The following is a 13,817-nucleotide window of genomic DNA, read 5'->3' as shown; positions in this document are numbered from 1 at the left end:
CATGACAGGTCTCATATAGTACATTGTATGCTGTGCTGCAGGAGGATGCCATCTGTCAGGGTTTCCTTGATTAAGGAGCCTGCCAAGTGCAACAACATGCCCTATCCTCTGTCTCCATGATCTATATGGAGAGTTCAGGGGTGTTCTGGCCAGACAGATACCTCTCTGGCAAATCTTTCACTTACAAAATGTCCCTATGCTACACTGATTAAATCCACAGGAGACACGTGGGGCAGAGGGTGTTTACTCTGTCTAATGCAGGTATTAAAATTTCAGCATGGTATGCTGAGACAGGTATGATCTGTCTCTGGGGGTCTTTAGAGGTCCCAAATACTTCATATCTGTCCCTGAGAGGATTCTCTGGCCCCTCATTTTAAATGCTGTGCTTGTGAGGTGTCTCGTACAAAGGAATTAGCTCTTCATTCCAGCTAAATAGACTGGATACCTCCCTTGCTCCTTGTGAAGGGAGTGAGTTGGGTGAAACCTCTCTGTACAATTAAAGTTCTTATTAATTTGTTAAAAAAATATTTGTTTAAATTACTCTGGGGTAATTTTTTTCAGATCATGTCTCCACATATGATTCTGCCACTGTGATTTACTCCATATATTCCTCTGCACATGAAATCACAACTTTGTACACAGACCAGTAAAAGTCTTCATGTTTGAGTTATCAGTGAGTGGGACTAATTTTTTTTTTCAAGCTATTAGTTACAGATGGGATGCCTACAGATAGACCAATTTTATTTAAGCATAAAATGATTAGTCTTCTTAAAGCTTGCTTTTTATTAATGTAATGATTCATCTCATTTTTCTTCCTTCCAAAGACACTCTTATGGGAAAGGAGTTCAAGGTATAGCATATGTGCGATTTGGCGTAATTGATGAAAATGAGAAAAAAGTGTTTATTTCAGGCCTGGAACAACAGCTACCAGTAAGTACTGAGTTCAGTAGAACTACTCTGATTTATCCCTGGTGAGCTGAAATATCAGAAGTTACTGAAATATAGATCCCTGTAATACCGTAGTCATGCTATAAGCAACAATTTTTTAATTCTAATACAACAAACCAGTAAAGGGTTGACACGTTGTTTTTTTCCTCACTGATGTTCTAGATTCAGAATGGAAAAGGAAAGGTTACTTTAAATACACCACGTTTGGAAGAGAAATCAGGAAGGAATATTTCCTCTCTAGAAGGGTTTCATTTATTTGTTGCTGTTACCACTGTAGAAACTGCAAGTGAGTACTCCATGCCTTAGCTGATACATTCTGTAATATTTACATTGATCTTTCTCTACTATAATTCTTTGCGTGGGAAATCTTGTCCTGCTGGACCAATCTTCACTGCTAAGCTGGCTCATGCTATAGTGCATGATGGTCTCTTTCATCTGATCCCCTTCTGTTCACAAGCTTAATCTTGGGTGGGATTCACTTATCTGAACACCAACGTCCAGTACCACTTTAAACGCCCTAGGTAGTCCTGCGTGGTCTTCCACTTTTGCTCCAGAAGTACTCAGGTCTCCTGTAAGTACTCACCTCCAGGGTCTGTTCCATATTAAACAATACTGTGAGGACATCTAAGATGCTCAAGTCCGTCTGGAGTTGCACCAGACACCTGTCTGAATGTAAATAAATTGCCCCTCTTGAGATCTTGTTTGACCACTTGCCTCAGCCCTGTCTACTCCTTCCATACATACAAAGTTATTAGTTGGGCTAGGTATCCTAGCTTGCTTTGTACCTCAGCTGGCAAAGCCATCAGTCTCAAGGTAAGGCATATGTACCACAGCAACAGTGCAACGCAGAGGAGGATCTAGCCCTCATGAATCCTGCTTGTCTTCTTATGCCTTCCCACCATTTTATCAGACTGTGATACTTGGCATATGCAGAAGTACAATATAGTACTTACTTAGTTTAAAGCAAGCTATGTAACCGGGTTTTTTAGAAGTAATTATGTGCAGTGGTTTAACTAGAAGTTAACTAGAAGAATGAGTGGTTTAACTAGAAGAATCTTAGATGGGAAGCAGTTGCTCAAGATGTCTTGTAGGTGCAAAGTTGCAGAGGATGATATTAGGTAATAGTAACTCTCACCACCAGCCAAATATGAAAAAAAAAAACCAACTTTTTTTTCAGAAAATTAAGGATCTAAGATACAAGTTTCCCTTCTGATTATAAGTGACTTTTATGTTGGAATTTCATGTAGCCTTCCCCCAGGAATGAAGCCCCAACAGCTTGGAAAGGGAGGTGGCTCCTGTGGCACCAGTGTGCCCTGTGTTTGCAGGTATCTTGTTCCAATCAATGTATTAGAAGGAAGTTTTTGTGTTGTGAGTAACAAACAACTTCACAGGCCTCCATTTCTGAGCTGTGAAGAGCACACACCCGCCAGTGGCACCTCTCTGGGGCACCACACATGTCACACTGGCTGTCTCTGGTTGTGTCCCCCACCTGCCTGTACCCATCTCTTCCTCTTCTCAGGACTGAAGCTCTTTGGGGAGGGATCATATTTCACTTTTCTTTATATAAACTGCTAAAAATGCAGTTAATCTGGAGAACAGAAATGATGGATGCCATGGTAATAGACAAGTACATGGTTATTGCTCCCATAGCAACACATAATGTTTGGTATTAACAGGTGGTGAGATGAGGGAAGAGGAACTCAGCAATGTGAAGTTTGTGAAATCTCCTTATGTTGTTGATCTGTCTAACACCAAAAAGTATTTTGTGCCTGGAGCCCCCTTCTCTGTTGTGGTATGTAGCATTTAGCCAACTGTGTCCGTTTGCCTCCATAGCAAGTGGTTTATATCTGCCCTGTTTATAAAATCCTTATCTAATCCATTGGGAGATCTGTAGGACAAAGTCCTTCAGGAATAGGTCCAGTACAGAGCTACTGTTTGTGTGTCTGGTTTGTCTCATTTCTGTTCATACAGACCCTAAGCAGGGAAACTGAAGCCAGAATTTTTTTATTTTTTTTTTCAGTTCTGGAAGTCATCTGTGCACTGTTGCACTGCAAGACTTTATAAAACATGTAGCAGTCTTTTCCTCACTTCCATATCAAAAGTTTAAAATATTACTGTTGTACCAAATTAATCCCATATCAAACTAAAATTCTGAAAACTAAAACAGGGTATTGTCTTTTTTTAAAAAAAATGCATTCAAGTTTTTGAGTTTTTAAACTTCACACCTTTGAATTTTTCCACAAAGTTTTCTACAAAGAGTTGAAGTTAGAGATTTACCTTATAATAAAGACAAATGTCTCTGGGATCAGATAAGATGTAATAGATGCTAAGTGAAAGTCTGAGGCAGGTGTTAATCTGTGTTCACAGATTTTTACCTTAGCTGGAGTCCAGACTGAGTTGATTTCTGCCCCCTTCTCTCAAAACTCAAATTATCACTCGCTTATGTGTACAGCTTTGTTTGTCAGTTTACAAAAAAAATGCTTCTTGTTTCTGGGCATTTTTTAAACCCAGGCATTGCCTTGAAGTAACAGAAAAACATATTTTTTTTTTTCTAATAGGCGTCTGTCTCTTTGGTTGATGGCTCTCCTGCTGCCCCTCTACCTGTAACTGCTACTGTTACCTTGTCTGGAAGCCCCCCAATGAAGAAGACCGAACTTTCTAATAAAGATGGTCTAATTCCCTTTACTTTCAACATCCCTGCAGATGCTCAGATGCTTCAAATAATGGTAAAGAAAACCCAAACATCCATGTTTAAAAATATATTACTGACGCTCATAAGACAATTACAAATGGCTGTGAGGATGATGAGTTTTCATTAAATTAGCACAGAGGATGGAACATCATTTGTTACACCATCTGCACAGCTTTGACCAGGCTCTGTAAGATATCTTAGAGAGACCAGGGGCCTGAGGGATGTCTCACTAAAGTGAAGGACAGTCTCGTACATCAGAGCTTTGGGAGTACATGCATTGGTGGAAGTGGTGGGGTTTTTTTGTGGTTTGGATGTGCATTTTCCTGGCACGGAGGATGGGAATGGGACTGTAAGGAATACCAACATGAGAAATGACAGAAAATGATGGGAAAAAAAGTGAAGGAAAAACCCCAAGCAATACAAAGAGTAGGCTACATGTGGACAGTTAGGGGTTCAGTTATGTTCACAATATAAAATAGGAAAAAGATGTCAAAGTTGATCCTGATCCAAAAAGGGCGAAGGCTGAAAAATATCAAGTTGCAAATACAACAGGAGAAAAAATAGGATGAGAGAATTAAGTAGTTAAAATCCTGGGTTTTGATGCCAGGCTCTGCTAAAGTGGTACCACCAGTCATTCGTCTTATTTCCCACCATTTTCTGAATAACCAGGCAAGATACAAATTAAGGGTCACTATATTATATCCAGAGACACACTTTACTCACTCTGTCCTTTTCTTCCCTGACAGGTGAAGGCTGAAGAGGGAAAAGAAAGATTAGAATCACCTGAAACCAGCATCAGAGCTGAAAGATACCAGTCTGCTTCCCCGAACTACCTCAGCATCAGCATCCCCCATACTGTTGTGGCACCTGGAGATACCTTACACATCACCTTGAATGATATTCACCAGTCTGGCGGTGGAAACATTGGCTATTTCTATTATATGGTAAACAGAACAGTAGCAGTAATTTTTTTTAGAAATTATACAACCCAGAACTAATTACTAGTGAAATCGGTAGAGGTCCAACAAAGGGCAGTCAGGATGGTCAGTGTCTCAGCACACCTGACCTGCCAAGAGAGGCTGAGGGAACTGGGCTTGTTCAGTATGGTGAAGAGGCTAAGACTGAGTTAATAGCAACCTAAAATTTCTTGAAGAGGAATTACAGACATAATGGAGACAAACTTTCCCAGTTGGTGCCACACAATATAACAAGAGACAAAGGCTACAAATTATTCCCTGGAAGGTTCATTTTGGAAAAATCTTTTCACTAGTGGTGAATGCAGTACTGGAAGAGGTTCCCCAGAGAGTTTAAGGAATTGCCATCTTGAGAAGCATTCGACACTCAACTAGAGAAAACATCTAACCTAATGTTACACTGGTGATGGCACATCTTAGAGTAGCCAGTTGAACTAGAGGTCTCCATAGGTTCCTTCCAGAAACTTTTCTATGATTCTGTTATTTTGATATATTTGCATATATTTTAGGGCTTTGACATTTTTGATCTGAACAAGGACATAGAAGTACAAATTTTAACCTGCAGTTTCTAACACAGTCTAGAGCAAATAGGTACATATTGGGTAAGGTTTGTCTGCATAATTATGTGGATATTTTTGAAAGATACTAAGCTGACAGCCTTGGAAGCTGAAATCCTAGACAGATGACTTCTATGGTTTCTAAGAGACAATTTGATGTCTCTTAATCCAGATCTAGTTCTTTCCCACTTCTACCAATCTGTATTCTTTCCTTGTAACAAGCCAATATAAAATATTATTTTTATTGGTCTGATTCCCATGAATACCTTTATTTCAGCTGTTACAGAACTGCCTACCTTGCTGTGAGCAGATCATACATATACATAAGATTCTGTCTCTGCAACTACAAAAACTAGTCATTTTAGGGGACCTTGAATATCACAGAAAATGTCTTTCATAGTTAGCTGTTGTTTATTTCACAGAATTGTAGGGATTGGAAGGGACGTTCAGAGATCATCTAGTCCAGCCCCCTTGCCAAAGCAGGGTCACCTAGAGCAGGCTGGACAGGAATTTCATGAATAACATATAATTCTTATATTACCATGGCTCCATATTACCTGCACCTGATGTTAATTAACGGGTAGGTCAGTGTTATAGCAAACAGATAATGTCATGAAAGATCATTAAAGGCATTGGCTGTTAGGGCCCTAAATTGCATACAGAAATTGGGTCTGAAAAGCAGTTCCAGAGATGGAAAAGTGAGTAAACAATCTGGCTCAGCCTGGGACCAGGAATTTGAACTATTTATTTTGCTGAAAGAGACAAATGTGTTCATGGATACATTCCAGGAGCTAATCTGTTGAATGTCAAATGTGTTTAATCCCCTTTTCCCTCTCTTCATCCTAATTTCCCTTGGCGTCTTAAATTTCCCAGGATGATAAACACCACAGACACCAGTTCCCATTTATTTCTGATAGGACTCTGATATATTGCAATAATGATATCCCTAGGAGTTAAATTTAGGTTGGGGGGATTATTTTCATTGGATGACTTATCACAGGGTTAGAATTGCCACTGCTGGGCTCCCAGAAGATGCGGTGCTGGACAGGCAAGGTGTGTAGGGGGCTGGTCAGCAGTGCAGCTCTCTTCCATGCTTTGGTCACCTAACCGAAGGCACTAAGGATTTCAGTCCAGGCTGCAGCATGCCTTTGTTTCTTCCTGAATCCCATTCATTCTGTGTTTAGGAAAGCTGCATGTATTTTTTTCAGGGAAGAGCACTACCAGTCCTGCCAATGTGTCTGTTTTCCACTCTGACAACACATGAATACAATTAACGTAACGTGGGAGGAAAGAAATCATGTAGTGAAAGATGATCTGAAATCAGTTAAGGACCAGTCTGTGATACTTTATCCTGAATGATACTTTTTGGGTTAAACCTCCTGCTCCAACGCTTCTCTACCATCTGAAAGATTCAGTACTGATTACAGATTAAATAAAACTGACATACTCCTGGGGGCGAGGATCTGCTGTTGTAGAAGACTAAAATAAGACTGCCATCTGGGCTCCCCTTTTCAAGCTGTAAGGCTGAGTGGAGGGTGGTAGATGTGTGTACAAACCCAAGCCAGTGCAGCAGAGGCTTAACCCTACACTCCTGGGCTCAAGGCACTGCGTGCTGGTCTCCTCCAGGACACTGTTAGGCAGGTTGGGAATTAAAACTATTAAGTGCCATTAGAAGAGAATAAATTTAAAACAGAAATGGCTTCAGAAAATTCTATACATGTATATAAAATTATGCAAAGCCCAGTCTAATGTGTATTCACAATATTTGATTGCTGTTTGTTTCTGCCTTGCAGGTTGTGGCAAAGGGTCAAGCTGTGCTTTTGGGAAGGGTCCCATCATCAAACAAAATAATAAACCTTAAAATCACCGAGGAGATGGTGCCTGCCTTTCGCTTTTTAGCTTACTACTTCATCGCAAATGGGGGCCGTCAAGAGATTGTTGCTGATTCTGTGTGGGTGGACGTTATGGATGTCTGTGAAGGAAAGGTACTTTGAAAGCAAGTAGCTTCTGTTACTGTATTCCAAAATAAAATCAAAACCATGGAGTATCAGCAACACAAGTGTAGGCCTGGGGTTAAAAGTGAAAGACATTTCATTTTTATTGAAACAGGGAGTCGTCAGGATTCTTGTTAAAAGATATAGCTGGTAAAGGCTCCCAGGAGTGATGGTAGAGATAGCCTTCTTCCACAGGACAGGTTGTGCTTCAAAGAGATGAAAAATATAGTTTCATACAGATAAATTTCTCTCTACGAGTGTCTATATATTAGAAACCCACATAGAAACACCAATAGAATAGTTGAGGGGCAGAATCTCTTTATAACTTTGTCTTTTTGTAGAGAGGTGCATCCCGTGAAAGAAAGTGAAGCAATTTATTGGGGGGAGGGGAAGAAATTTGAAGTAATTTTTCAAGCTTTTTCATTCCTGTTAAAAGCAGTTTTCTGAGATTTTGTAGCACTTCAAAAGCACTTAAAAAAATTTACATTAGAAAATGAAGTGTGGATAAAATAGGAGTCCCTCTAATCCTTCTAAGCCTTTCTTTCACCTTTCTCCTTCTCTGTACTATAACATAGAACACAAAAAATAAGATAATACATTTTTTCCCAATAGCATGAAACACAACTACTGAGAAGTGTCAGCCATCTAAAATTATTTTTCCTTGAAAATGTTTGTTTTGGAAAAAGAATGTGACAGTCCATTGGGAAAAAAAGGTTTCAGGAAAAATTATCCATCTCTAATACACAAGCCAATTCTTCATTCATACAATGACAATACCCAGTTACAAATAAGTTGGCATTTCTTTTAAAAATTTCCTCTTAATTTCATAATCATCATGGCTACTGCCTTCTAAACCACAGAATTGTGTACATCAGGTGTGCACCAGATAAAAAGCCAGTCACGCTGAAAAACTAAGGTGTGAGTTAGAAAGCAGGTAGTACTATTACAGACTGGTTGAAGTCATTTAACTTTGTACATTAATTAGTCTTTTGCTGTAATTCATGGCCATTTTGTTTCCACTGGAAAATAACAAAATTATGTTGAATGCCCTGGTTCAGCAAGCCCCTTACACATACTTTTAATTCCCATAGCTGCTTAAGTGTCATTGAAAGGCAGCATCCAATATCCTGCACAGATACATCTTTTAATGCCCCACATTGTCCTCCAGAGGGAGATTTCTGCATCTACATCTTCCAAAACGCAGGATCCCAGGCAGAAACACAGCAAAACAGGACCATCCCTCAGCCTCTAACCGCTGACATAGCCAACCGCATTCCCTGCCCAAGGAGTCTTTGCTTTTAATTAACAGATGTGACACTTTTGTTTCAATATTTTCTATTTAGATTAAAGTGAGAACAGAACGAGAGAGATATGAACCAACAGACAGCATCAATTTACTGATTGAAACGGACCATGCAGGAACAGTTGCCTTAGCTGCGGTTGATAAAGCAGTTTTTGTTCTGAACAAGAAAAATAAGCTTACAGCCAAAAAAGTAAGATATCTGTAAGAATATCCACTAATCAAGCAAAATTTTCCATGACTAATGAGAGGATCAAAATTTAATCAATGGCTATTAATTGTTTAATCACAACTTTGCTAAACTTGAAAATGTTTTTGCTTTACAATTTAGAATATATTTAAGATGGACAATATATTTAAATGGGGATTGCCATGCTACAGTAGACAAGTTTGTAAATTTTAAAAAACAGAAGAAAACACTGGAAGTGTTCCCCAACTGAAACATCCCTCAGCATGAATCTCAGTTTGCAGGTGCCACTTGTGCCACCAGTTTGTATTGCTTCTGTGAGTCAAAGGCGACAATAAATTTAAAAAAAAAGATATATATATTAAAAAAAAAAAACAAAACAAAAAACTTTTGCAGATAGGTACAGTACTATGCTTTTTTTGTTTGGCAGGTATTTAATGCTATGAATTCGTATGATCTTGGATGTTCTGCAGGTGGTGGTGCAAATAGTGTTCAAGTTTTTACTGATGTTGGTCTGGCCTTTATATCAGATACAATTAAATCCAATGTTCGGGAAGGTAAGTGCAATCTGCCCTCTACTTTAGATGTTTGTAGAAGACCACTCTAGATCTGGGATGGCCGATTGCTTAAAAATCAGAAACATTTTATCATAATGTTGTAAGATCTCTCTTGCCTGTGGATTTTTCTTCTTCTCTTTTTCCACTGATTGCTGGCAGCTCAGACAGCACAGGTCTTGGCTGCTGGTCCTTTGGTGCCCAGCTCAGCTGGGGCAGGCTGCAGCTGGCTCGGGCTGTAGGGTAACTTGACCAACTGAGAACCATCTGTGAATGAGATGGGTCCTAAAAATGGACCTCCTGTGAATGACCTGAATGATCAGGCTGTTACTGTCATAGTATGATGACCAAGCTCTTCTGTTCTGCTTTCCCAGGCTATAAATGCCCCCAAGGTACCAAAAGGCAGAAAAGATCTTTGGAATTTCGGAAGAAAATGTCAGGACTTGGTATGTCTGCTCACCTGGGTGGCCTGAAAGGTTTAGCAGGGGGAAGCAAAGGGAACTGGCTTACATCTAGGGGGCAAGAAGTGAGAGGGTAGTAAAAGATACCAACTTATTCATAGTCCCAGTTCTTGTGTTAAGGTCCATAACCTAGCACAAGCGTGTATATTATACCGTGTAACCCGATGCATCATTTATCAAAACAGCCCAAACAACAAAACCAAAGAGAGGCCCATCTGCAAACAGAAACTAATTCACCATTTTATAATCCCAAATGCGAAACATTTCTACCAGACATCATGTCATGGAATCTGTCGTCGCTTTCAAGTTTTTTAAAGTTATTTGTATGGACAGGAACTGTTATATAGATCCTATTCTTTTTCTTGATGTTCTGCTCAGAAGTTGTGCCAGCTTTGGTATTTTGAGCTCCAATTAAGAGAAGAACTAGTATAATATTTGGCCTAAATTAAAAAAAAAAAAAAAAGTTTGCATAAATTGATATTTCCTTGCCAGAAGACATACAGGCTTGAAGCTGGGATCTTCCTTGCTTTTGCAATTGGTCTCTTTATTCAAGAATGACAACACTGCCATGACTATTTCTATTGAGACACCCAACTCCAGTCTGTAAGGGGGTGTTTTTAATTCACAGTCTGAATTTGAAAAGGAAGCTTAGGGCCCATGCTTTCCTCCTGTGTCTGGAAACTGGTTTTAGGACAGAGAACGGGTCCCCAACTGAAGGTAGACTGTTGCGATATCAACAAGCATTAACTGCAAAGAATGACAAGAGTGAGCATGATGAACACTTGCATGCTTATTGCTACTCCACAGGACTAATTCTGGGCTTTAATTATATTGCAGCCAGCAAATATCAAAACACCACTCTACGAAAATGCTGTGAAGATGGCATGAGATTGAATCCCATGAGGCTGTCTTGCGATAAAAGGCTAAGAAAGGTGGCTGACTCCCCCGAATGCAGAAAAGCCTTCCAGGACTGCTGTGAGAAAGCCACAACCCTCAGGAAGCAGGCGAAGCAGACGATGAGAGTGGGCTTAGCACGATGTAAAGAACGGCGGCATGCAACTGTCTACAGAAAAATTCCCTTCATAGGGTGGCACGGGAGGGTTAATGGACATTTAAAGCTGTGGGGCCAGGGGGGAAGTTTTCCCAGCACCATTTCAGTGAGCCCTAGTATAGTGCGGCACCCACAGAGAGCTGCATCTTCACAACTGTGCTCTGTGGAAGTGGGACTGGGACAGGATAGCTTCTTGGGGTGAGAAAAGGAATTGCTTTAGTCCCCTTTGGACCCAGTGCAGCCCTTATGGAGAAGCTGTTGGCTCCTGCCCGCACCCTGGGAGGCTGCAAATGGGGAGCAGAGAAGGGGGTAGATGTCTCTGTTCAGGGCTCTGAGTGATCTCAGGTTCATGACTGTTTTATTAGTGGTACTATTATTGTAACACTCGAGTACCACCAGAACAGTACCTGATGAGAAGAAGCCACTTCATCCAGGGACAATTTTGCCTCTTTCTTCCTTTCTTCCCCCCCCAAGCCCATCTCTGATCACACAGAAGCTCATGTTACACACACACAAAAGAACACATACTGAAAAAAAGACATATTCAAAGTATAATGTTACCATTATTCTCAGACCTTCCCTTTCATGCCCTGTCACAAATATTGGAGGGTGGAAACACCTTTTTTACTCATTTTTAAAAGGGAATCTTTTCTTGCTGGACGCAGTATAGTTGTTGAACTTGGAAAGAAGATTTATCCTTTTGTTCAATGATAAATTTTGGTCTTTTCTTCTCTTTTTCTGGCATTTTATTTTTAATGCACAAGATGAAACCCAGATGAAGTCTTTTCATCACGAGTGCTTTTCATGCTGCTTTCTCTCTGGCAAATTGACTCCCTGCAAGACAGGGGAGCAGGTCAGCAGCCAAAGACTTCAGAACAGAAATCCCACTCTTGTTTTACAGACTATGATGACCAAGAAGAAGTTTTTGATCATACCTCTGTCACCTTGCGCACTTATTTTCCTGAGAGCTGGTGGTGGAATTTTGAAGAAGTGAAAAACCCTGGAAACCATAGGTACTGTATTATCTGACTAGGTGAAAATCTCTAAATAAGTACAGTAAAATGTATATAGATATCAGCTTTATGTGTTTTCTGATACAAAAGACTTCAGAATATTTGCAAGTGCTTTGTATCCACAAGTGATGAAATATTTTTCCCTTGCAATATTCAAACTTCAGCAAATTACTGTATTTATGTTTTATACATCCTTCTTAATATGTTTTATTTTCTGTTTTTTAGTGTAGTAAACTTTGCTCCTGACTCTATAACTACCTGGGAAGTTCAGGCAATAAGCATATCTCCCCAAAAAGGTATAAGTATTGTGCATTTTATTGGGTTTCTTTGTATGGATGAATAGAGAATTATTTTTTAAAACAGAGATACAATTTTATGTTCACAGAGTGAGACAGTATGCACTGAAAAACACAAAGTGTTTTGATCACAGCATTTAGTCCTCTCTCTTATGCCACATTTATGCCCAGCTAGAATTTAAGAGATAGATATCAATAAAAATGATGTGATGGTCTCTGAAGGAGGATGCATTATGCAATCAAATCTGTACCACATTCTTTCAATTCTAGAATCCACCTCACTTTAACTTCCACGTGGCCAGGTGGCCACAAGAAAGCTAGCAGTTATTTGAATATTTCTGGGAGCACATTCTGGTTGTCTCGGAGAAGCATGAAAATCTTTGGTCTCTGGAAAGCCAGAGAAGACAAGAGCTCCAGGAGACTAGCAGAGGGTCAGTAAGAGCTGGATACCAGAGAGCCCAGGTTCCCAGGTGCTGCTCCCTGGGGATTTCTGGGGGTTAACCAGGACCATGCAGGAGGGACAAAGGGTCCACCTGGTATTGTCCACTCCCCTTTGGAAAAGGAGGCTCATCCAAGGGTACAGTGACAAACATGGAGTTTATTTACAGAAAGTGAGGAAAGATCATTATATTTTAAACACGGCTTTTGCAGGAAAGCTGGGCCACATTTCACTCACAAAATCTACAAACACTCCTGCCAAATCTTACCTATCGAATACCATGGCAGTGACTTCAGAGGGCAAATTATTCACTCCCGAGATAGGTCTCTATTACAGATGAGTTGAAATGCTCCCTGGAGATGCCTGTCTTCCTCTCCTGCTCTTGACCTCAGGGGAGCCCAGGCAACGAGTTTTGATTAGGCGTTTAACTTTTTATCGGCTCATGTTAAGTGTATAATTCTCAACTCTGTTTTTTTCTCATCCCAGGATTTTGCATAGCTGACCCCCACAGCTTTGCAGTTTTCAAAGACTTTTTTGTATCCCTGAGATTACCATACTCAGTCAGACGACACGAACAACTAGAAATAAAAGCAGTGGTTTACAATTATCTGCCCAGCGATCTCCAGGTAGTATTACCATCAACTGCTGTGCTATACACATCTGGCTAGGTAGATACATAGCTATGTAATAATTTAATAGAGATGACCCAGCCACCTTCCTACAGCCCAGACATCACCCTCTCATTTTGAAAGTCTCCCCAAGGACAGGAGCCACTTCTGCTTGTTAATCAATTTTACCATATAAAACAGATTTTATTTACCGTATTACGCAGCCAAATTCATTGTCCTTGGGTTTGTCTTCTCCTGCTTCATTGAAGTAGCCAGCTACTTTTTTGCTGCCTGCCAGTCTGGACGACATCCAGCTGCTGATAAAGCAGGTACACAAGATACAGATGTAAATTATAAGCCCACAATCCAGTATGTTAGCAACAAAATTCATTGTGCGTGCAATGCAAAGCCACTTTTTGTCTGCATGTGACACCAATCCAGCTCCATATACGTCCACAGTTGTCACTGGGCTTAGGCCCTCCACCATCTTCAGGCTGATACTCTGTTTTTTTTCATCTCTTCCCATCTCTCAGCCATCTTTGCTTGACTAGCATCTTCTGAACTGTGTTGAACGGTATAGAACTGGGATGTATAAAAATGTACTATCCTTCTTACCTCCCTGTAGTTCAGGGATAGGCCAAAACTATATTGCAAATTCACTGTAATGAAGCAATACTAGCTGATTTACCTTCACAGCCCTCGTCAATGTAGATGAATGTTAACAGACCATAAGGTCATAGAAC

At 40.2% G+C, this 13,817-nt stretch overlaps 1 protein-coding gene across 2 annotated transcripts in view; it reads left to right on the top strand.

Annotated features, from left to right (window-relative positions):
- LOC106902556 (complement C4-like) overlaps positions 1–13,817 on the top strand; it is a 60,411-nt gene that overhangs the window by 24,403 nt on the left and 22,191 nt on the right. For both annotated transcript variants that reach the window (XM_014966142.1, XM_014966143.1), the window contains exons 9-21: positions 825–930; positions 1,111–1,234; positions 2,625–2,740; positions 3,507–3,674; positions 4,387–4,584; positions 6,965–7,156; positions 8,509–8,658; positions 9,083–9,209; positions 9,581–9,652; positions 10,505–10,705; positions 11,620–11,731; positions 11,957–12,027; positions 12,953–13,092. In XM_014966142.1, the coding sequence (XP_014821628.1) occupies positions 825–930; positions 1,111–1,234; positions 2,625–2,740; positions 3,507–3,674; positions 4,387–4,584; positions 6,965–7,156; positions 8,509–8,658; positions 9,083–9,209; positions 9,581–9,652; positions 10,505–10,705; positions 11,620–11,731; positions 11,957–12,027; positions 12,953–13,092 (1,777 nt within the window). The remainder of the gene's footprint in view (positions 1–824; positions 931–1,110; positions 1,235–2,624; positions 2,741–3,506; positions 3,675–4,386; positions 4,585–6,964; positions 7,157–8,508; positions 8,659–9,082; positions 9,210–9,580; positions 9,653–10,504; positions 10,706–11,619; positions 11,732–11,956; positions 12,028–12,952; positions 13,093–13,817) is intronic.

The sequence above is a fragment of the Calidris pugnax genome, unplaced genomic scaffold, assembly GCF_001431845.1.
Source record: "Calidris pugnax isolate Ruff unplaced genomic scaffold, ASM143184v1 scaffold20, whole genome shotgun sequence".
Taxonomy (NCBI): Eukaryota; Metazoa; Chordata; class Aves; order Charadriiformes; family Scolopacidae; genus Calidris; species Calidris pugnax.
Note: the sequence above shows the minus strand (reverse complement) of the source record. Positions and strands in the feature narration are given on the sequence as shown.